Source organism: Pteropus alecto, unplaced genomic scaffold, assembly GCF_000325575.1.
Source record: "Pteropus alecto unplaced genomic scaffold, ASM32557v1 scaffold43, whole genome shotgun sequence".
Classification (NCBI taxonomy): Eukaryota; Metazoa; Chordata; class Mammalia; order Chiroptera; family Pteropodidae; genus Pteropus; species Pteropus alecto.
The window spans coordinates 1,754,103-1,776,709 of record NW_006435764.1 but is presented as its reverse complement, the minus strand read 5'-3'; the positions used below and the strand labels follow the sequence as shown (position 1 = coordinate 1,776,709).

The 22,607-nt window shown below is 61.0% G+C and overlaps 1 protein-coding gene and 1 pseudogene across 5 annotated transcripts in view; one reads left to right on the top strand and one right to left on the bottom strand.

Moving 5' to 3' along the window:
* The window catches only part of CARS (cysteinyl-tRNA synthetase), a 38,392-nt gene extending 16,236 nt beyond the window's left edge, over positions 1 to 22,156 (top strand). For 3 of the 5 annotated variants that reach the window (XM_025046212.1, XM_025046210.1, XM_025046211.1), the window contains 17 exons: positions 6,615 to 6,755; positions 6,884 to 6,972; positions 8,161 to 8,235; positions 8,784 to 8,905; positions 13,167 to 13,279; positions 13,801 to 13,929; positions 14,215 to 14,344; positions 14,458 to 14,561; positions 14,877 to 14,974; positions 15,106 to 15,295; positions 15,769 to 15,837; positions 17,864 to 17,945; positions 18,357 to 18,437; positions 19,036 to 19,103; positions 20,763 to 20,822; positions 21,175 to 21,258; positions 21,842 to 22,156. In XM_025046212.1, coding sequence (XP_024901980.1) covers positions 6,615 to 6,755; positions 6,884 to 6,972; positions 8,161 to 8,235; positions 8,784 to 8,905; positions 13,167 to 13,279; positions 13,801 to 13,929; positions 14,215 to 14,344; positions 14,458 to 14,561; positions 14,877 to 14,974; positions 15,106 to 15,295; positions 15,769 to 15,837; positions 17,864 to 17,945; positions 18,357 to 18,437; positions 19,036 to 19,103; positions 20,763 to 20,822; positions 21,175 to 21,258; positions 21,842 to 21,976 — 1,770 coding nt within the window. In that variant the 3' untranslated portion in view covers positions 21,977 to 22,156. The remainder of the gene's footprint in view (positions 1 to 6,614; positions 6,756 to 6,883; positions 6,973 to 8,160; positions 8,236 to 8,783; positions 8,906 to 13,166; positions 13,280 to 13,800; positions 13,930 to 14,214; positions 14,345 to 14,457; positions 14,562 to 14,876; positions 14,975 to 15,105; positions 15,296 to 15,768; positions 15,838 to 17,863; positions 17,946 to 18,356; positions 18,438 to 19,035; positions 19,104 to 20,762; positions 20,823 to 21,174; positions 21,259 to 21,841) is intronic. The other 2 variants (XM_006910983.3, XM_006910982.3) reach the window with 1 other exon arrangement.
* On the bottom strand, positions 7 to 723 carry LOC102883052 (annotated as a pseudogene).
* Positions 22,157 to 22,607: the final 451 nt, after the last annotated feature.

Genomic DNA, 22,607 nt, shown 5'->3' with positions numbered 1-22,607 from the left:
CTGCCAGCGCCCGGGGCTGCCATGCCCTGGGCTGTGGTCATTCTGACAGGTGTGCGGGGTGGCTCACGGTCACCTGCATCTTCCTGATGACATATGATGTGGCACCTCTGCGATATTCATTTGCTGGGTGTGTATCTTGGTGAGGTGGCCGTTAAGGCCTTTGGCCCATTTTTTAACCAGTATCTGCTTTCTTATTTCTGAGTTTGGAGAGTTCTTTGTATATTTTTAGATAACAGTCTTTTATCAGCTATGTCTTTTAGAAATATCTTCTATCTGTGGCTCATCTCATCATCCTCTTGATAGCTTTCCCAGAGCAGGAGTTTTTAATTTTATTCTTTTTCCTACTCTCCCCATTTTTTTCTTTTCTTTCTTTCTTTATTTATTTTTTTTGTATCCAGAATGTGTTCATTGCGTTGGGTCCTCACTCACCTTCATTCCTGGTGCTTTCGGGGCTGCTTCCTTCTGCAGGAGCGTCCTTCCGTAAGCCTTGCTTTTCCGCCTGTCGGCCGGCAGAGCACAGGCAGCAGCCACCGGCCGTGCGTGGCTGAAGACAGCACTGACCTTGCAGCATCCTGGGCACTTCCGGTCCACGAAGTAGGACTTGGGGCTCCGCACCAGGCGCTGCTTCTTGTGCCTCCTCTTCTCCTCTGGAGAGGGCGGAGGAGGTCCTTGGCGAGAGACGCGTCCTCGTGAGGAGATCGTCACCGCTGGAAAGGCGAGGTTTTACTTTCGGCGAAGTCCAGCCGATCGGTTCTCTTCTTCATGGGTCAAGCCTCCGGTGCTGTGTCTCACATCGTCGCCAAGCCCAGGGCCACGTAGGTTTTCTCCTGCGTCGCCCTCCAGGGCTCTCACAGTTCTGCAGTTCACATTGGGGTCTGGGTTCCGGTCTGTGTCGGTCGTTGTGACGTGCGTGAGTCTCGCCGGATTCATTCTTTCGCGGGTGGATGGATGTCCAGTCCTCGCGATGTCTTTGTTCCTTCCTGTCGCCCTTGCTCCTGTGTCGCAGGTCAGTCGCCGGCGTTGCTGCGGGTCCGTCCCGGGGCTGCGTTCCGGCCCGTCTGTCCACGCCCCGCTCACTCGTCGGCGCCACACTGTCGCGGTTGCCCGGGCTGGACCGTCAGCCTTGGAGCCTGGTGCGCTCCGGCCGCCGGCACGGTGGCTCTTCTGGGTCTTCGCCTCCTCCCATAAAATCTAGGGCCAGTTTGTCGCTAACTCGCTGGGACTTCGATGGGGATGGCATTGAACCTGCAGAGCAAGTCGGGAAGGACCGGCATCTCCACAGCATCGAGTCTGCCCATCCGTGAGCATTTACTTTTTTATTTCGTCAGAGTTTTTCAGCTTCCCTCCCCTAGCTCTTGTAGCTGATTGGTTGGCTTTATTCGTAGGCATTTCTTTCTGGGAGGGCTAATGCGAACAGTATTGTTTTTTATTTCGAACTCCGCTTACTTGTCGGCCTGTAGTTTTACGCCTCTCCCCGATCAGTGCAGCTGGATTTCTTTCTCGTGCGTTCCTGCAGGAGCGAGGGCTGCCCGTGGGCTGCCGGAACGGAGGCGTGCCGAGGGGCACCTGGCCTTGCACCTGATCTGAGGGGGAAGCCTAGTTTCTCACCTTGAGCCGTGATGTCAGCTGTAGGGTTTGTAGGTGTCCCTTATCAGCTCGAGGAAGTTCCCCTCTGGTCTAGGTTTACTGAGAGTTTTTATTGTGAACGGGTGTGTCGGATTGTGTCAGATGCTTTTTTTTGCATGTGTTGATACGATCATGTTAATTTATTTTTTCGTCTGTTGAAACGATGATTTACGTTAATTGATTTTGTAATGTTGAGCCAGCCTTGTGTACCTGTGATAAATCCCACATGGTCGTGGTGTATGGTTCTTCTGAGACTTTTGTGAATTCAGTTTGCTAACATTTTGTTAAGGGTTTTTGCATCTACGTTCACGAGAGATGTTGGTCTGTATTTTTTTCTACTTGCAACGTCTTTGTCTGGTGTTGGTGTTAGGGTGACGCTGTCCTCATGGGGTGATTTAGAAAGTGTCCTCTCTGCTGCTATTCAACGTAAGTGGCTGTAGAAATTATAATTTCTTCCTTAAAAGTTTGGTAGGTTTCCAGTGAACTTTCTATTTTAGAAAGTTATTAATTACTGATTAACCTTCTTTGAAAGATACAGGCTGATTCAGGCTGTCTGTATCATCTCGTGCGAGTTTTGGCAGCTGTGTCTTTCGAAGAACTGGGCCCTTCATCTGGGCCGTCACACCTTGGGCTCTAGATTTTTACGGGATTCCTTTATCATCCTCTTAATGTCCACGGGCTCTGTGACGACGTCCCACCTTTCGTTTCTGATCTGATATCAGTCTTCGTGTCCTCTCTCTTTTTTTTTCTTAGCCTGGCTAGAGGCTTATCAACTTTATTGATCTTTTCAGAGAACGGCTTTTAGTTTCGTTCATTTTTCTCCCTTGATTTCCTGTTTTCTGCTTTAATTTGTATTATTTCTTTTCTTTTTTGCCTGCTTTGGAGTTAATGTGCTCTTTTTGTAGTTTCCTAAGGTGGAAGTTTATGATGATCGACTTTAGGTCTTTCCTCTGCTAACGTGTGCATCGATGCTATACATTTTCCCCAAGGGCTGCTTTCGCCGCACCCCACAGATTATGCTAAGTTGCGTTTTCATTTTCATTTAGTTCAAAATATTTAAAAAGATGATTCTTGAGCTGTCTGACCCCTGCGTTATTTAGAAGTGCGTTGTTTAGTCTCCATGTATTGGGGGATTTTCCAGCTGCTGTTCTGTCACTGATTTCTAGCTTGATTCCATTTGGTCTGGTAGCGGACACTGTGTGGCTTCTGTTCTTTTAAATTTGCTCAGGTGTGTTTTGGGGCCCAGCTCGTGGTCTGTCTTGCCGCGTGTCCGTGTGGCCTGGGGAAGAATGTGTACTCTGTGTGTCGTTGGCTGAAGTAGTCTACAGATGTCCGTTGCACCCGGCTTATTGATGGTCCCGCCGAGTTCGCTGCGTCCCCGTGGTTCCCGCCGGCTGGGTCTGCCGTTTCTGAGGGAGGGGTGCCGACACCTCCAGCCGTGGCAGCGGATTCTTCTGTCCTCCTGCTGCTCTCTCTGTTTCTGCCTCGGGGTTTGATGCCTGTTGTTAGGTGCGTACGTGGTGAGGGCTGTTACGTCTTCTTGGCGAACGGACCCTTTGTCATCATGTCACCTTTCATCTCTGATAACTTTGACGTCGCTCTGTTTGAAATTAATCGCAGCGATGCCTGCTTTCTCCGTCCGCGCACTTTTGACGTGTGCGTGTCTTTACGTTGAAAGTGGGCTTCTTGCGGAGCGCGCACGGTCGCGTCCCGGTCCTGCCCGCTTCCGCCCCGGCGCCGCGCCGCGTCCACCTGCTGGCGTCCCGCGGCTCCCTGACACGCGGGCTCCTGCCAGCACGTTCGTTCCCTTCTCTGTGAGTCGTCCTTATTCTTCGCTCCCGTTTTTGTCTTCCACTCTTTTTCTGACTTTCCCGGTTTTATTCGAGTGTTTTACGTGTCCTGTTGTCTCTCCTTTTCTTAGCATATCAGTTACGCTTCATTTCTACTTTTTTTGGCGGTTGCCTTAGAGTTTGCGATTTACATTTTCAAGTAATCCAAGCCCACCGTCAAACGACGCTGGGCTTTGGTGGCTCCCGGGTAGCGTGAGTGCCCTACGATCAGATGCTCCCAGCTCTCCTTTCGTCCCTCGTGGCATTGCCATCATTGACGTCACTCGTCTGTGAGCACACGCAGGGAGGCCGCCCCCCTCTCCGTTTCTGCGGCCTCGGGGATTCAGGAGCGTCTCCTGTCCCCAGCGTCTGGCGGGGACCGTTTTGTCTTCAGCTGGGGAGCCGGGTCCTCTTACTGCCGGGCTGGCGTCTGTCACCGGATGGTGCTTCTCTTGTCCTGGCTCTCTGCGTCGCACACGCGGTGCTTCTCCTCGGCTCTGTCGTCGTGGTGGGGTCGTCTCCTCTCCTTCGCCAGCTCCGCATCCCTGTGGGTTCTCCTCGTGCCTGCCCCGGAGTCGGCGCTGTGCACAGTCACTTCGCCGTCCCCGTCCCCTGTCCCGAGCCGCACGAGGATTCCGGAACACCTGAACTTGAGCGAAGCCCTGATCTTCGTGCTGTGTTTCCGTGGCGGTCTTATACGTCTGTCATTTTGAAAGCCCAGCCAGTTAGACGTGAGTTTTCCCTCATTTCGGTTTGCCCGCTTGGCCCTCAGTCGCCCCTCTCTGGGGCGTTTTGGTCTCCTGTGGGATGGACGCCGTCCAGTCCGGAGCTCAGCCATGCCCGTGTCACTTGCTGAAGTGCAGGCTGCTGGTTCCTGGGAGTCTGGTGGCCGGGGCTGTGGCCGGGCTGGGAACTCACTCCTGGGGGGCTCATGCAGCGTGTCATCGGGCCACACCTTGTGTCACTGCACTCGTGACTAGACCAAGTTCTGATGTCACCAGGACTGCCCAGATCGGAGAATCACCCAGAGTGCGTGCGGGGGTAGGGCACGTCCAGCCCGCTGCAGCCCGACCTCCAGGGCGAGGCCGGTGCCCGCACGCGGGACAGGACCCGTGAGTGATTCCCAGGCTTCAGCAGAGGGCGGGAACCTCGCTGAAGTTTGTACCGAGAAACGCGCTTACTCCATCGTGCTTCCCGAGGTTGGTTTTGCTGGTCCTACAGTTAAGCTTGTCCGCAGCCATTTTCTCTGAGCGTCTTGGGGTGTCGTCCCCCCTCCACGTTGTTGGACAAATGTTCTGTTTTCTGCTGTTTCACTGAGACAGCACGAGGGACTCGTTTTCACTGGTCTGATGGATGTTCTCCATGCTTCCGTGTCGGTGGACTGTTGCATCGGTTCTGGAAACGTCTCAGACGCGTTGTCCGGTATCACGTGTCCTCTGTCCCCTCTCCTCTCCGCCCGGGTTCCTGTTAGCTGGAGGTCGCATCCTCTCTTTCTATCCTGTGTCTCGTCCCTGTCTTGCAAGGCGCCCTTCCTGCCTCTGCTGCGTCTCGGGCGACTTCTTCGGTCCTGTCTTTGCACCCGCTAGTCCTCTCGTTGAGCGCGTGGACTCCGCGTCGGTGTCTCATTCGCAGAGGGCCCGTTCGTCTCTCTTCTCTCACCCGATAGCGTCTTCGGCTCGGTTCTGCCTCACGCGCCGTCCCTTCCCCTTCAGGCACGCAGCACCTGTTACCACTTCCGGGGCCCTCGTCCGTGTCGTCTGTTGCTTACGTCCTCAGACCTGACCCCGCTCACGGGCGCCCCTCCCCTCGGAGCTTAGATTAGGATCTCGTTCCTGGGCAAAATCTGTGGCCATCCTGAGGGCCAGAAATGCGGACGCCTTCGAGGAGATGCCATCTGCCACCGCCTTGTGCGCTTCCTGCCCCCACACCTGGGGCAGGTCCAGTGCTTTCCCTCCCACAGCCTCCGCCTCCGCCCCGGGTGCCCAGCCTGGTGGGGACGAGGGGCAATCGGTGTCCTTGCACGCGTTTCTTGATACTTGCGAGCGCAGCGGCGCGTTAGCAGGGCTGCCTTCCCGGGGATCCCGGCGGAGAGTGCCCGGCTGCCCGCTTTCTGTCAGTGCCGTGTGCGTGTGCGCCGCCCCACTGTGTGTCCGCACCCACGCCGCCCCACTGTGTGTCCCCACCCACGCCGCCCCACTGTGTCCTCACCCACGCCACCCCACTGTGTGTCCCCACCCACGCCGCCCCACCCGTGTCCGCACCCTTCTGTCAGTGCCGTGTGCGTGTGCGCCGCCCCACTGTGTGTCCGCACCCACGCCGCCCCACTGTGTGTCCCCACCCACGCCGCCCCGCCCGTGTCCGCACCCACACCTCCCCACTGTGTGTCCACACCCACGCCTCCCCACTGTGTGTCCGCACCCACGCCGCCCCACTGTGTCCCCACCCACGCCGCCCCACCCATGTTCCCACCCCTTCCTCCACGTTCATTCGCTTTTCCTGCACTCCTCCCCCCACTCGTGGACCGCGGGCTGCCTGCCAGTCCCCGCATCCGTGTCACCACTGCGGTTCATCTGCCGAGAGCACTAGATCCCTCCAGGGCAGAGCGGCTGGTTCCCCGCCCCGGGGGGCTTGGGCATGTCACAGGCAGACGTTTCTGCCACCCAGTGCGAGTGCCACGGTGATGGGACACAGCCTTTACAGACGTCGCTCCGTCGTGGGGCGGGACGTGGGGCCGGCCTCTTCAGTGGGTGACGCCTGACCACCAGGGCTTGGTGGGCCTCGAGGCCTCCCTCCAGGGCGGGGGCTCTGCCCGTCTCCCAACCGCCTGCCACCTCCTGTTGTGAGTTCTAAGCGCTCAGGCGTGCAGCTGCGGGCGAGCACCCCGCGGGCACCCCTGCCCACTCCGCCCGCCCTGCCGCTCCGCGTGTGGTGGTCGGGGCTCCAGACACACCGCGCCACCGAGTCTGCCACTTTTGAGCCCACGTGGGTCCCCGTGCTGAGCCACACGCGGGAGCATGGGGGCTCCCGGAGAGGGCCGCTCGTCTCGGACCCGGGCCGTGCTCAGCGCGCCTCTGAGCGCGAGGCCTGCGTGGAGCAGAGCACCCGCCGCCGGGATCCGGTAGAGCGGGGCGCGAGGGAGGCTCCGTTTCTCTCCGGCAGGTGTTGCTGGAGGAAGCGAAGGACTTGCTGTCCGAGTGGCTGGACGCCACGCTGGGCAGCGAGGTGACCGACAACTCCATTTTCTCCAAACTGCCCCAGTTCTGGGAAGGCGAATTCCACAGAGACATGGCAGCCCTGAACGTGAGTGTCGCGGCCGCCCGCCCGTGCTTCCCGGGCCGCGGGGGCGCGAGGGGCCGCTGTCCCGGAGCGTGCGCCCCAGGCCGATGTTCGCGGGGGGAGGGCCCAGGCCTTGCTGCTGTCACCCGCAGGTCCTTCCCCCGGACGTCTTAACCCGGGTCAGCGAGTACGTGCCAGAGATCGTGAGCTTCGTCCAGAAGATCGTGGACAACGGCTACGGGTGAGCCCAGGCCCCCTCAGGCCACGCGGGAGAGTCCCCCAGGAGAGCGGCCGCCCGTCTCGGTCGGGGCCCGGGGCAGCGGAGGGTGTCGGCTCACGGCTCCGGAGTCCAGAGGCCCGAGCGCGGCGCCGGGGGCCGTGCGGGAGGATCTGGCTGGCAGACGGCCGCCCTCTCCCTGTCCCTCCACGTTTGGCACTGAGCACAGTTTGAGTTCTGGCCTCCTCCTTACGAGGTCAGCCGCGTGCTGGCCGAGGGCCCTCCCTAACCGCCCCCTTAGAGACTCGCGTGCAGTCACGTCCTAGGGCGCTGGGGGTGAGGACTGCTCCGCACACACGGGAGCACAGTCGAGCCCCAGCCTCGCCACCCCGTGGCACGCGCTCCCTCAGCAGGCCTCTCCGCTTTCAGCCTGAGGGGCGCAGCGTGAGAGTTTCAACACCCCTCGGCGCCGCGGCTCCGCTGTGCTCAAGCTGCTGTTTGGCTGTACAGACTCCGCCGTGTCCAGGGCAGGGAGGGAGAGCAGGGGGGCCGTGCTGGCTGCAGCCCGCCCGCCCTGAGCCCCCGGCAGGCTTGCTCCCACCGCTTGGGGCCCAGCCTAGGACCTGGGGCCACCCCTGCCCACGGGGGCCGACCAGCCCCCCTGCTCGGCCGTGTCCTGCCCTGGGGACTGTGGCAAAGGCGAGAGGTGTGGGGAGCTGCTGGCCCGCCGTCCACTAGGAAGCCCACAGTTAAGGCCACCGAAGCAGCCGCTGGTGCGCGTGGGCCCTGCCAGGTCTTTGGCGGCATCGGCCCTTTGAGGGCGCTCGTCCTCGTGTGGCCCCCCGAGGCAGGGCCGGCGGTGTCCAGTGTTCTCTGCCTGGTGGGATTCCAGCACACGCCGCCCCTGCCCTGGGCCGGAGGGCTGCCCTGCCCCGCGTCTGCCATTCTGGCACCTTCCGACTGCGGGAATCACTTTGCGAGGCTCTGAAGTTAGCACTTTCTGAAACAGCCGGCACGTGGGAGCACGGACGGCAGCCGGTGCCTGTCTCCAGTGCGGCCCCTGCTCGCCGTGCCCTACGCCAGGGGACTTCTCCCCTGCCCCAGGGAGGCGAGGCCTCAGGGAGCCACACCCCCAGCCAAGTGAGGGGCCTAGGGCAGCATGGGTGCCCCCTTTTCATGGTCGCTGCAAGGTGACACAGGACCGTGTGACAGGGACCAAGCCAAGATGACAGGAGACAGATCATTCCGGGCTTCTGGGAGGCAGAGAGCCTTGGCTGGGCCATGTAGGTGGGTATAATGTAGACAGAAAGTTGAGGGCACGACCCAGGACCGTGTTGTCTCAGAGGCGAGAGTTGCATGGTCACAGGATTCGCGGCAGAAGGTCGTGTGCAGAGGGACAGGCTGCCCGGGGAGTGAGGACTCGGCCCCTGCCGGGTGATGCATCCCTGCCATGTCTCTGCCCCGCCCACCAGCACCGTGGTGTCAAGACCTTGCAGCGAAGTGCTGGGGACGGTGGCCTGGGGCAGAGACTGAGTGAATGCAGCCTGCTGCCCGCCGTGCCTCCTGGGACAGCTCCGGCCACCTTTGGGTCTGCCACACGCATGTCTCTGCCCCGCCCACCAGCACCGTGGTGTCAAGTCCTCGCGGTGTCAAGACCTCGTGGTGTCAAGTCCTCGCGGTGTCAAGTCCTCGTGGTGTCAAGACCTGTAGTGCTGGGGACGGTGGCCTGGGGCAGAGGCTGAGTGAATGCAGCCTGCCGCCCGCCGCGCCTCCTGGGACGGCTCCGGCCACCTTTGGGTCTGCCACACGCGCCCTGTTTCTGTTCTGTTTCCCAGCTACGCTTCCAACGGGTCCGTGTACTTTGACACAGTGAAGTTTGCGTCCAGCGAGAGACACTCGTACGGGAAGCTGGTGCCTGAGGCCGTGGGGGATCAGAAAGCCCTGCAGGAGGGAGAAGGTGAGGGGGTGGCGAAGGTGGGGTGGGGGCGGCACCTTTTCACCTGAAGGGCCTCAGGGAGTTTTCTACACCAAGCCCGTGAAATGCATAATTTTTCAATCAGTAAACTGTAAGGACGGCTGGTCCTGAACGCTCGGTTTAAACTGCGCAGGGCCACTGGCACGGGGTGTTTTCAGTAAACGAGTACTTTCTCTTCCATATGGTTTTCTTCACGACGGTTCGTTTTCCCTGGCTCACTTTATCGTGAGAGCACAGCATGGAACACATAGACCCGACAAACGCGCGTCGCTAGGCTGTTTATGCGCTCGGCGAGGCTTCCGATCAGCAGTAGGCCGTTTATCGGCCATTAGGTTTTGGGGGAAGTCGAACACTATACGTGGATTTCCAACTGGGTGTGAGGCCGGCGCCCCAACCCATGTTCAGGTTCAGCTGCACGTTCAGTGCTGTCCTGGGAAGCAGTGCAAACCTCGGGGCCCCAGAGTGCTCGGGCTGGGGTGTCGGTGGGGCGCATGAGCGTGGACGGTGGGGCACCGGGAGCTGCTGCGCTGAGATGCAGGTTAGGGCCCGATGAGGCGCAAGCCACCCCCCCACGGCGGCAGGTCGTTCCCTCCGCACCCGAGCTCTCACTTTGGGGAACGGAAAACCCGGGGCCATTTTGGCAAAGGCACAGCAGAAGCACACGGAGGAAACGGTCACCGAGTGCATCGTGACGGGTCCCAGAGCCGAGGCACGATGAGGGGAGGGCAGCCCTCCGTTTCAGGTCACCGGCGAGCAGGAGATAGAGCAGGGCGATGAGCACCTACTACTTTAAAGGGGGTTGGGAGGTCACTGATTTTTCCTGGGCTCCACTCTGAGTTGTCATTTTAAAAGGCGCTCAGGAAAAGCCAGACGGGGACCCGGGCCAGACCTCCCCGCTCCGGCCCCACGGCGTGCAGGCGCGAGCAGGCCGTCGAGTGCAGTGCCAGGCAGCAGCCCGAAGCGGCTGCTTCCTCATCTCAGCGAGGGACAGCCGGCCCCACGCCCATCTTTTTGTTCTCATTTTATTTTTCGGTTTTGCTTTTTCTATTTTTGTTTTTTTCCGTGTTTGTCTTGCGCTAAATATTCTAAACATAGACAGAGGCTCTTTCTGGACCAAGTCGAGTTGTGTTTGTCTTTCATAGTGTCGCCTCCATTCTCAGTCCCTGACAACGTGGGGACGAACCACAGAACCCACGCTGCGGGGTGGCTCGCTCACGGCCGGGGCGCGCGCCGCGTTTACCCTCCAGCGTCTTGGGAAGGCCATTTGGCCATGAAAATGTTTATACTTTTTGATCAAGTAATTTCACCTCTAGGACTCTGTTCTAAAGAAACACCAGAACCAAAAACAAAAGGCAACACAGAAACGTTAAGAGAAGTTAGACTGTTGCTTTAACGGTGTTGACAGGAGACCCGGCGGCATTTGAGGCTGCAGACAGTCATCAGAGTAAGGGAGGTGACTGCGTGATGCTAACTCCTGTCCCCAGGAGGGCCGGTCACGGACTTGGGACCAGACAGCATGGCGTCCGCATCCCCAAAGTGTACGAAGTAAACACGGCCACACCTGGAAGGGGGTTCGTGCAGTTCTGGAAGTGGGTGGATCCGCCAAGACTCGCCGGGATGTGACAGGATAGAAATACACATCAGTGGCCAGTCTAACGGATCAGAACTTCACACCCAGGAATAAGGAACGTCCACTCCCTTAAGCTCACACAGGACCACACAGCAGGCCCCAGAGAGGAGTCCCCACAAATCCCAAAGAGAGGCTTCGCATGGGGACTGCATCCTGTGGCCGCGATGAATGACTCGGTGTCAACACCGGGGACATTTAAAACTTACAGACCTGTGTGAAATCACACTCCTCAGTAGCCTGCAGGAACGGAGGACCAGGTGCAGATAGCGGAAGGTTTACCCGAACAGCAGGCAGGCGCCATGTGGCAAAACTCGGGGGGGTGCAGCTGACGTGCTGGTTCAAGGAGCTCTGTGGTTTTAAGTGCCGTGCAATTGCAAAACAGAAGGGTTCAAATTAAGTGAGGTAAGCGACAGATGCGGAAGCTGGACCAGAACAATGGCAGACCGAAAGGAAATAAAGATAAAATGGAAATAACTCTAGAGGTTGACAGCCTGTTCTTCAGCAAGACGGAAAAATAGAAGCACTTCCGGCAGGACTGACGAGCGAGCGGAGCATCCGCGGGTCCGTGAGGAGGAAGCCGAGCCTGACGACGTGCTGTGGAGACCGGCCGGAGCCAGCGTTACACCTGCACAGACGCAGGAGAACATGGCGAGGCGCCCGGCCTCCAACGGTCACGTGGACGAGGACGCTTCCAGAACCATGGGAGCACACGGGGGCTGTGTGACGAGCACGCCGTCCGACCCCGCTGACGGTTCTTGTTAGACAGCGCCTGTGCCGGGCCCGTTTTCTTGCAGACTGACTTCAGAACCGGGTTAAGTTCCAGGGATGAGAGGCGCAGAACTCAACAGCCAAGGGACGGGGAGGGGCGTGCTCTCCCTCTAGGGGCGTTTCCACCTCCACCTGTGGTTGCACCTGGCCACATGGCCCGTCACTGCAAGGAGACCTGGGAAGTGTCACCTTTCATCTAAACACTGGGGCTCTAACAGAGGCGGTGTGTGCCGGTGGGGACCCGGGCCCCCTGCGGGCCAGCCTGCTTGCTCTGCTGAGTAGAACAGGGCGCCATGGGGTGACAGTGACAAACTCTCCTGACACTCTGGGGCCGCGTACCGGTTGCCTCTGGGAGGGAGATGAGAAACGACACCAGGAGGGGGAGGGAGAGGATTGTGTGATTTAGTTCTTTCTTCAAGAATCGGGAGCAAATAACAGTTATCACCAAATCATGACGTTGGTGAAGAATGGGGGAGGGCTGTGACAGAGCAAGGTCATTTTTGTTACAAAGTTTTTCATAAAAGCCAGATATATTCCCATGTCCATAACAAAACATTAACAACCTAAAAGCACATTTTCTGTCATGTAAAGAGTGGCTAAAAGAACGTCAAAGCACCGTATCAAATTATGTTTTCGAGTAATTTCTGGTGACGCGGTAACGCACTCAAAGACTGAGAAACTAGGAAACTGGAATACAATTTGCCCTCTTCGTTTGCTGTGCCTGGTTTTATTGGAATTGATTTAAAAAGACACCAATATGCAAATCAGCACAACAAAACATGAACGGCGGTTGTCACCACGTGTACGACTGTGGCATTTTCCCGGTCCTTTTCCGTGCCGTGCAAGCATTCTACACGCAGGACCCGTCTGGACTCATACAGGTGGCCGATGAGTAACGCCTTCGCTCCCGCCTGTCCTCGGGGCGGCGTCCGTGCGCTGCCCGATGCTTGGACAGTGGCGTTCGTGAGGTTGTGCTGTGTCTGCAACGCTCGGCATTGAGAATGTCCTCCCCGTTCCAGAGTTTCCCATGAGGGGTGACAGCACCCAGAAGGCAGCAGCACTTGGAACACGGGCCAGGGAAGGGGCCTCTGGGCCCTCAGTGCTGCGCCCTGTCCTCCAGTCACCACCGGGGCCACAGGGATGGGCCGTGCTGGCGGGTTTTCATTTTCACGGCACTGATGTGCTCCGTGGGTCCTGCCTGCGGTCTGGGACTCTCCTGGGGTGACCGTGCGTCCCTTTCCCGGAGAAAGGTTACTTCCCATCACTCCAGCCAGGCATAGGCTGGCTCGGCCCTGGCCCCTGGTGACCGGCCTTGACTGCTCCCTGGGGACCTGTGCGGGAAACCGGGTCGTTCCTTTTTGCTCTTGGCATTCAGAGGCCACTCTGTAGCTACCATCCCCATACCCCCCATGACGAACGCAGAGGAACAGTGAGTGTCCCGGTTTGCCACCTCCAGCCCAAGATTCCCTCGCACGCGGCAGGCTCAGCTCATCCTGCTCCCGCCCAGAACCACAGCTGAGAGCCCTGTGGGCTATGCGCTAGCTGGGGTCCCCAAGCTGCCTCATACCCTAGGGCTCAGCGCCGTCACTTGCCACAGTGGGGGCCGAGGGTGTGTGTGGGGGTGGGTTGGACACAGACGCGGGCCAGGCTTCTGAGCTTGTGACTAGCGCTTCGTAAACGTTGGCACTAGGGTGGCACCAAACCCCAGGCAGTGAGCTGGAGGACGGGCTCGCCCATGCTGATAAGTGGAGCTCAGCCGGAAGGAGTGCCCGGCAGTGCCGGGAGCGGCCTTGAGGGGGGACGACCACCTGGCTGCACAGAGTGACCCCTCCCTTGTGTCTGCAGGCGACCTGAGCATCTCAGCGGACCGCTTGAGCGAGAAGCGGTCCCCCAGCGACTTTGCCCTATGGAAAGCCTCCAAGCCGGGCGAGCCGTCCTGGCCGTGCCCGTGGGGAAGGGTGAGTGCCCCGGAAGGCTGGGGCGGGGGTGGCGGGGACCGGTCATGGGCAGAGCGCCTCACCAGAGCACCGCAGGACTGCCCCGTCCTGGGGACACGATGCCGCTGAGCCTCGCGGGCCTCTGGGCAGGCACTTCCCTCCGGGGCCTCCGTCTACCCAGCTACAGCTGGGGGTTTGGATTGTTGGCACACTTTGGAGGCCCCTTGTCCTGACGGACTTCGGCCCCGAGCATGACACACTCTCAGGACGACCCCACCCCCCACAGTCCTTGGGACGGCAGTACCGATGGGCCTCTGCCCCTGATCGGGCGCTGCGGAGTTCTGGAAATGACATGGGCCTTGGCACAGCCTCGGCCTCTGCGAAGTCGGTGGGGGGCATTGCAGAGCGGGCTCCCCACGGCGCCTGGGTGTGGGACCTAACTCCTGCTCCCGTAAAGCTCAGGGGTTTTGCGGGTCATGAGCACTGGGGCACGTGGAGGCAGGAGGTCAGGCGGGCCGGCCATCGTGTCGTTTGGTTGCCAGGGCCGTCCGGGCTGGCATATCGAGTGCTCCGCCATGGCAGGCACCCTCCTGGGAGCCTCAATGGACATCCACGGAGGGGGCTTCGACCTCCGGTTCCCCCACCACGACAACGAGCTGGCGCAGTCGGAGGTAGGCTTGTTCCAGGGGGCCGGGCCTGGCACCCCCACCGTGGTGGGAGGAGTCGGGGGGCTGTCAGCCAGGGGCCGCTGAGTAGAGCCTGGCCCACGGCGGGTTCTGTTGGTGGGAACGCGAACCCTGCTCATCTAGTCTGATTCAGCACGTTCACGGTCTGGCTGTGGCAATGGATGGGCCTGGACACCACCCGGCCGTCACCTCCCGGCCCGCTGACTCAGGCAGTCCCTCCCCGCAGACACGGGGGCTCAGCGCGGTCGCCCCGCCCGTCTCTCCACCCAGGCCTACTTCGAAAACGACTGCTGGGTCCGCTACTTCCTGCACACAGGCCACCTGACGATTGCAGGCTGCAAGATGTCCAAGTCCCTCAAGAACTTCATCACCATCAAAGACGCCTTGAAGAAGCACTCAGGTAAGCGTCGGCTGCCCTGTGCGCCAGCACAGCTCTTCCCGGACACGCGGTGGCGGCTCGGGGGACCTCAGGGGACCTCGAGACCTCAGGGACCGGCGCCCTTCTGCCCACAGCACGGCAGCTGCGCCTGGCCTTCCTCATGCACTCGTGGAAGGACACGCTAGACTACTCTAGCAACACCATGGAGTCCGCGCTGCAGTTTGAGAAGTTCATGAACGTAAGTGCCCGTCCTCCCCAGGGCGCCGCTGGTCACCGAGATGGACCTGCCGCCTGCTTCCTGTTTTCGCTGATCGAGAGCCGGACGCAGGCGGGAGCGGCCACGTGCCGGCGGGAAAAGCAGCTCGCGGTCGCTTCCCCTGACCGGCGGGTGTGGGAAGGCGCTAGCGTTGGGGCCCCCACGCCCCCTCCCGGGCTCGGGCAGGGCCGACGCACAGAGCGTTTCGGGTGCCGCCTGGCGTGGAAGAGCGCGTTTGCAGCTGGCTCTGCGATGGGAGAGCCGTCTCAGTGCTGCTCCTCCGGACTCTGACCGTAGGAGTTCTTCTTAAACGTGAAGGACGTCCTTCGCGCTCCCGTCGACGCCACCGGCCAGTTTGAGAAGTGGGAGAAGGAAGAGGCGGAGCTGAACGAGAGGTGGGGCCCCCTTCGGGTGTGCAGGCGCGGCCACACCCACCGACGACGGGGCCGGGGGCTCCAGGCCGCACGGAGAGGCCCTGAGGTGCCTCACGCCGCTGACATTCCCGGGCCTCTCTCTTCCTGCTCAGCTTCTATGACAAGAAGGCGGCGGTGCACGAAGCCCTGTGCGATAACATCGACACACGCACCGTCCTGGAGGAAATGCGGGCTCTGGTCGGCCAGTGCAACCTCTACATGGCCGCCCGGAAGGCCGCCAGGAGGAGGCCCAGCCGGACGCTGCTGGAGAGCATCGCCCTGTACCTCACGCACATGCTGAAGGTGAGCCGGGGCGGAGTGCCGAGCGGGGAGCGCTCTGTCCCCTTCAGTCCCTGCCGTGCTTCTGGGCGGCAGACGTGAGGCGCGTGCACCGTCCTCACGTGGAGCGATCGTGCTTCTGTGCCTCAGTTTCCCTCCCGTTTTGTGGTTGGACATGGAGTCCACCTTGGTGCTGGCCAGTTCCGGGGTCTTGCTGCATGCAGGACCCAAGAGTGACATGCCGCCCTCCTGGTTCCCCGTCGGAAATGGCCTTGGGCGAGAGAGGCCGAGAGGACGGCCAGAGCCAAGACTCATCCTGAGCAGAGAGATGGGGCACCCTGGCCGGGGCTCTGCTCCGGGAGCTGCCGGCCCATCTGCTCCCCGGCCAGGCCACCCACACGGCTGCCTCCCCCCACGCGCAGCTGCATGCATCGTGGGCCCCGTTGCAGGCTGTTGTCCCTTGGGACTTCTTCACCCTGCACGCCTGTTTCTTCTAGATCTTTGGGGCCATAGAAGAGGAGAGCTCCCTGGGCTTCCCGGTGGGAGGACCCGGAACCAGCCTGGACGTGAGTAGAGCCTGCCTGGGCCAGGGAGCCTCCCCACGGGGCCGCCTTGGGTCACCCCGCCCAGAGACAGTACCCACCGCCAGGGCCCATCCTGCCTAGAGTCCTCCCTCCCGGTCCCATTTCCCTCCTGGGCCAAACCTGTGGTCATTTGGAGACTGGCATTAGGTCCCACCCACACTGGGCCGGCCACACCCACCCTGGGTTGTGTCTCGACCTGGCCCCTGTGTGGAAGGTCAGCCGGGGCCATGACAGCCTTCCTCACGGACCGCTAGGTGGGGGGCACCTGTGCTGCTGTGCGATCTGAGCCTAGTCCTGGGAGACCACTAGATGGGACAAGTCGAGCCCTCGCGTGGGCTGCGCCGGCTGCTGGGTCTGTGCGTGAGGAAGCCCATCGGCGATGGTTGGTGCTCTCGTGGTTAGCGTGTGGCCGGTGTAGAGTTTCCGCTGAGTGACAGCCATAACCTGTGACGAGTGCACACTCAGATTCATCTCACGCGAACTCGCACGCCTCTCCTGCCAGGAGCGCTCTGTAATTGTGCGGTTAGGTCTGTGTAGACGTTTAAGTGGTTCAAGTGTAACAACCGTGATTTAAACGAGCGCACTGTGGAAAGGCAAAGCCTTGGGAATCCTGGGTCCTGGTGACAGCCGGCACCGCCTGCAGGCGGCGTTCACAGCCGTCTCCCCAAGAACTGACTTCCGGAGAGAAAGCCGTTCAGTGTTGTCAGGAGTCCTGCCAGAGTCCACGCCCACGTCGCCGGTGGCTTTTGCCAGCCTTAGATTAGTTGTCGCTGTGATGTCTTCTAGATTTGGCTGTATGTGAACTTTTTTTGGTGATTTTTAAAAGGAAAAGCCACATAGCTGCTTTATTCTCTTTGGCAGTGATTCTAGATATTTGTTTTCTTTGTTTAAAAAAGAACTTCTAGGTTAAAGATAGTCTGCCTTTGAACTTTTAAGAAATGCTTTCAATTTTAAATGCCGCGGCTGTGTCGTGGGGCCTTCAGAAGGTGATAGACACGGGTCCCCAGCGACCTCAGTGGGCCCTTTGACCCAGCTCACTGGAGCGGGCAGCCACAGGAAATGCAGTAGGGGAGGCTGCTGGGCCAAAGGGCAGACGTACAAGTCACACCATTTGAAGTTCACGGTTACCTTCCCAACCCCAGCTGTTGTAGGAGCAGGGGCGGTAGCTCCCACATCTTGAACCACCTCGGTCCTGATGGCCCACGGCGCGCTGGTGTGGTCAGCTGGGTCGCTGGGGAGCCAGCCCAGGCCGGCGGCGATGCGAGGCTTCGTCCCTCCCTGGATCACCCTGCTGTCTCACTGCGTGGGTGCGGAGGAAGACCCCAAACCCCAGCAGTCCAACCCCTCCCCTGCAGGGATGCGTCCCCGCAGCCAGGGGCAGGCTTAGGCCTGGGCCACACCGGGGCTCGTCAGCCCAGGCCGCCTCTGCGCCAACCACGGTGGTTTGAGTTGTCGAGCTGCCGAATGACCGGAGAGGCAGGAGAGACCGTGCAGAAAAGCTGCCGGGAAAAGGTGACAGTTGTGACGAAGGACACTTCTCGTGACGTCGTTTCTCCCGCGTGGGTTCTGCCCCCCCCCCACGGTGTCCCTTCTCCAGCAGCCTCCGTGTTCCGCGTCCGCCTGTGTGACTGCTCACGGCTAACCGCAGGGCCGGCGTGAACATGCGTGTGGGGCGGGGCACGGAGACAGCTCAGCTTGCACGACCGGCCCCGAGGCACCGGCCTCAGTGTAGACCAGGCGTCAGGCCTCCCCGAAGGCCGGAGCGTGAGCGGGGAGACGGGTGTTGTGCCTGCGGCAGGGCGTGTTCTGCTGGACGGGCGGGAGGGGAGTTGTCTGTCCCCTTGGATAGTGTTGCCTGTGCTGGGCGCCTCCGAGTCCACAGGGCTCACTCACCTGGAGGGGACGAGGTGTGGAGGAGAGCGTGTCCCTAGTCCAGGCGTCACCCCTCCGTGTGGCGGGGTGCGAAGTCTGTCCTGAGTCTCTCGGTGAACGAGGCCTTCTCCCGCAGCTCGAGTCCACGGTCATGCCGTACCTCCAGGTGCTGTCGGAGTTCAGGCACGGGGTGCGGAAGATCGCCCGGGAGAAGGAAGGTGAGGCCGGTGGCCCAGTGGCCGTGGGGGTCCGCCCGCTCTGTCCCGGACAGCCACGCCCTTCACTCCGCACAGTTCTGGCTCTCGCCGATGGCCGCTGGGGGCTGTAGGGGGCTCTTGAAGGACGCAGAGCCAGTGGCCTTGGGTCCCTGGGTCCTGGGCTGCAGAACATGGCAGCCGATTCTGACCCTCACTTTGGGCGAGGAGCCTAGTCTCGTGGCGGTGGTGGCCCTGACTTCTCTGCGCTCTGAATGCCAGGACCAGGCCTAGGCGCGGTTCTAACCCCATCCGCCTCTGAGCCGGGCCCTAAGTGTCCGGAGCTGTCCACGGGGAGGGCCCAGGCCTGGGTGGTGGTCCCAGGCTTCCCTGCTTCCCACAGAGGATCGGACTGACCCTGTCCCTTTGCCCCAGTCCCTGAGGTCCTGCAGCTCAGTGACGCCCTGCGGGACGACGTCCTGCCCGAGCTCGGGGTGCGGCTGGAGGATCATGAAGGTGGGTTCCGCTCGGCCGCTTCCTCAGCGTGACGGGCAGGGAGGCGGGAGGCCGCTGGGGCAGGGGCTGGGTCTGAAGGGCCGCAGGACAGTGGGAGCGGTCTGAGGCGCCGAGTCCGTTCTGTGTTGAGGAGCCCCAGAGCTGGGGAGTGGGGGGGCCTTGCGGTGTCACTTTAGGTGTCCTCACCAGCCCTTCCTGTTTGAAAGGCACTGGGGTGTCCACCCCCGTGGCCTGGCTGCCCGTTGCTCGTGTTTCTGGTGGGCCTCTGGCCACCCTTTCTAATGACTTGTCGCTTCTGAGACAGCCTGTGTCATGTGATTGTCTGTGGGTTTCTCAGCTTGTTTTTTGACTTTGTGGCGGATGCTACACAGAAAACTACTAGGTTTTAAAGACTCAGATGATATGTCTTATTTTACAACTTCTGCATTTCCTGTCATCAGCAATAAGCAAGGGGCCCCACCTTGCTTTTCTCCAGGGGACCCTTGGCTGCAGCCGTAGGTTGGGGGCCTGGTGGGCTGCCAGGGGAGTCGGGGGGACAGGGCCGGCAGGGAGGATGGACACCAGGCCTCGGCTTCCCTCACGGCCACTTGCCTTTCAGGACTGCCGACCGTGGTCAAGCTGGTGGACAGGGACACCCTGTTGAAAGAGAGAGAAGAAAAGAAAAAGGTCAGTAAAAAAACTAAATGACTTGACCTTGACATTTATCAAAAATGTAAAAACCTCTGAGTTTGCATACTTTACCATTTAAGAGTCAGTGTTTACACATTTACTAAAATTCCAGGATTTATAAGCATCAGAAGGAAAATTTAATGAGCTAGGTAACTGACAACTTGGTGACAAAAAATTTATCTTCTAATGAAGGATCTCTTTTAAAAATTCCCAGACTTTAAGGCAAAATTAGTCAGTTTTCATAAGCCGCGGAGCTGGCACGTGTGGCCACACCTTGCTCTTCCCTGAAGTGGCGTCTCCTTGGCTGCTTGGGTAGAACATGTGGCAGCCACAGCTCCGCCAGCCCCCCGCCTGGCACTCGCCCTCCTGCGTGGGCCCCGCTGTGCGCTGTGCTCTCCGTGGCGGGGGCCTGAGCTGGGGCTGCGGGCCACAGTGGGTCAGGACAGCCCCTGCTGCGAGGGACCTCAGTGTTCCAGAGAGACAGGAACACACACACAGTAGGTGTCAGAACTGCTGGGTGCAGCCATGAGGCGCCCCTGGGACACAGGCGGCAGAAGAAGAGACCCCCGAACTCCTGCCCCTGCAGGAAGTGGGGGCCGTGGCGGGGGCCTGAGCTGGGGCTGCGGGCCACAGTGGGTCAGGACAGCCCCTGCTGCGAGGGACCTCAGTGTTCCAGAGAGACAGGAACACACACACAGTAGGTGTCAGAACTGCTGGGTGCAGCCATGAGGCGCCCCTGGGACACAGGTGGCAGAAGGAGAGACCCCCGAACTCCAGCCCCTGCAGGAAGTGGGGGCAGGCACCATGGGAGGGGGGCGCAGGGGTCTGCTGCCCCCGGACCAGGAAGGGCCTCCGTGGGCGTTGAGGAAGAGCTGGAGTGGGTGGGCAGGGGGATGCCGGTGTGGCCACCGGGAGGAGCTGTTGGCGGGGCCAGAAGATTCTTGCCTGGGAAGTTCCGGGCCGAGCTGGACTGGTGAACGGCCTGCAGGCTCGGCATGGTCAGAGGGTCTGGGGAGCTGGGGCGTTGCCTGCCTATGTCTCCCAGTGTCACGTTCTGTCACCCCAGCTGTGTCGGGCTCCGACCTCTCCTCAGGTGCCGCCACGTGTGGCCCGCCGTGGCCCTTCCGCAGAGGTGACTCGGGGCTCACTGCCTCCTGCCAGCCCCTGGCTAAGGAGCGGTCCACACAGCTTCCCAGCCAGGCGCACTCGTGCGGCGCTGAGCCCCGCCGACCACACCCCTCTCCCTTGCAGCCCCCTCCACTGCCCTTTACCTATGTAGTTGACCCCAGTGCCTGGGCACCTGCTGACCTCTGCCCTCCTCTCCCATCTGCGCCTGGCCCTCAGATGCTATCCCTGGCGCCCGCCTGGCAGAGCCCCGCCCAGGCTGGCTGGTCACACGCGCTGTTTCCTCGCATACTGTGGGGCGTCTGTTCTCTGCCGCCCCTCTGTCCCGAGCAGGCTGCGCCCTAACGGATGCGCTCCGGCCCGGGGCGCCGTCCAAGCCTCCTCACACCAGCTCGCCTCCCTCCGAGGGGCGGGCCAGGTCACAGTCCAGCACAGGGCCGGGCCACAGCGCAGCACAGCGGGGCAGCAGGGGCCTTGTGCCACCGCCCAGCCAAGAGCGGCCTGCTCATGGGCCATGCCCTCTCCCCCCAGGTGGAAGAAGAGAAGAGGAGGAAGAAGGCGGAGGCCGCCAGGAAGAAGCAAGAGCAGGAGGTGATGCCCGTTGGGGCCGGGGCTTTCCCGGGCAGACACTACCCCTGGGGCCCGGCCGGCACCCCGTCTGCCTCCGTCCACCAGCGATGCCCGCCGGGAGGCCGACAGTCCCTCGGCAAGAGAAGCGCCGAGGGCACTAAGCTGTGATGGGCGGCTCTCCTAGACTTGGTGGCGCTGTGACTGTGCCCATGGCAGACGCCAGCCTGGTTCTGAGGCGCCGCCTTCTCTGCCCCGGGCCTCCACCCACCCTGCTGTCTGCCGCAGCGGCTGCGTCCCCGGGCTGGGGTGGGAGCGGACGCGCGCCGGGTGAGCACCACGTGTGCTCCGGGCGGTGACCGTGTGTCTGTTCCAGGCAGCCAAGCTGGCCAAGATGAGGATCCCACCTAGCGAGATGTTCTTGTCCGAAACCGACAAATATTCCAAGTTTGATGAAAACGTAAGCACCCCTTTTTCTTTCAGAACTCTGTGAGGCTCTTTGAACTGGGATGGCAGGAGTTTTCAGCCTTGGGTGAGCGGTTTCTGCTCAAAGGGAGGGGGGTCACCTGGCTCCTGTTTTAGGTCTGGGGCCGCCTCCCTCCCCGCCGTGGCCGAGTGGCCTCTGGCACCGGGAGTCGTGGCCTGGGCTGAGCTGGGCACGACTATGAATCGGCCGTGTCTCCCGCACAAGCTGGCCGGAAGTGCCATGGCCCAGGTGTGTCCACTCCCCCGGGCCCTTCATCCTGGCCATTCGTTCCCCTCCGGGCCCATGGGCTTTCCGTCCTGGCTCTCGTCTGTATTTGCTACATGTTCCTGAGCCAGTCACGTCACAACCGAGCCCCGCCGGCCCTGAGGGGAGCAGTGTCCCTCACAGCCCACACTGGCCATGTCTCAGCGGCTGACATGGGTGCGCTGGGCCCAGAGCTCCACGGGGAGAAGGCGCCTGGGCAGGCAGACGTGTCTGGCCAGGAAACCCAGCTCTGCCAGCCCCAGGACGGGGAAGGCAGGCCCCTCGGTGACCATCTGTGCTCTTGGCATTTCAGGGCCTGCCCACACACGATACGGAAGGCAAGGAGCTGAGCAAAGGGCAAGCCAAGAAGCTGAAGAAGCTGTTCGACGCTCAGGAAAAGCTGCACAAGGAGTACCTCCAGGTGGCACAGAACGCAGGCTCCAAGTGAGCGGGCCGGGCGGCCAGCCCCCGTCTCTAGGGCCACCAGCCCCCTCGCCGCGTCAGCCGTGACAGTGTCCCTGCTCTGATCATGTTTACAGTGGCCCTCGGTCCTCCATTAAGAATTTGTTTGTGGGGCCCACGCCATCCCCACTCTGAGATGCCAGTAATAAAGCCTTCCCCACCGCGAGGCCAGCACCCTCTCTGCCGTCACCGCGCGCTCGGCATGGCAGCGGCCGGCCGGCTGCTTGCTCAGCAGGTCACCACTTAGGTGCTCGGTCAGTTGAGCTGCCTCAGCCAGCCCAGGAATCTCTCCCGCATGCAGATTGCTATCGGCTAATCTCTGGTGTGTGGGCGCATTGGGAGCTATTTGAGTAAGAAAAAGACAGGCTCAAACTGGCCGAACACGCTGACGCCCCACACAAAGGCCGCACAGTCGGCCCTTCCGGTTCTGATGAGTAAACACACTTGCAGCGCCGCAGCAGCCCCCACTCGGCAGGGCAGGGCAGAGGCAGAGGCTGGCTCAGCAGACGGGCCTGGCCGCCACCCAGCACCACGGACCATGCCAGGAACCGCACAGCCGACAGTCGAGATAGGGGGAGGTCTCAACACGGCAGGGCAGCCGGGTGCCACCAGGCCCC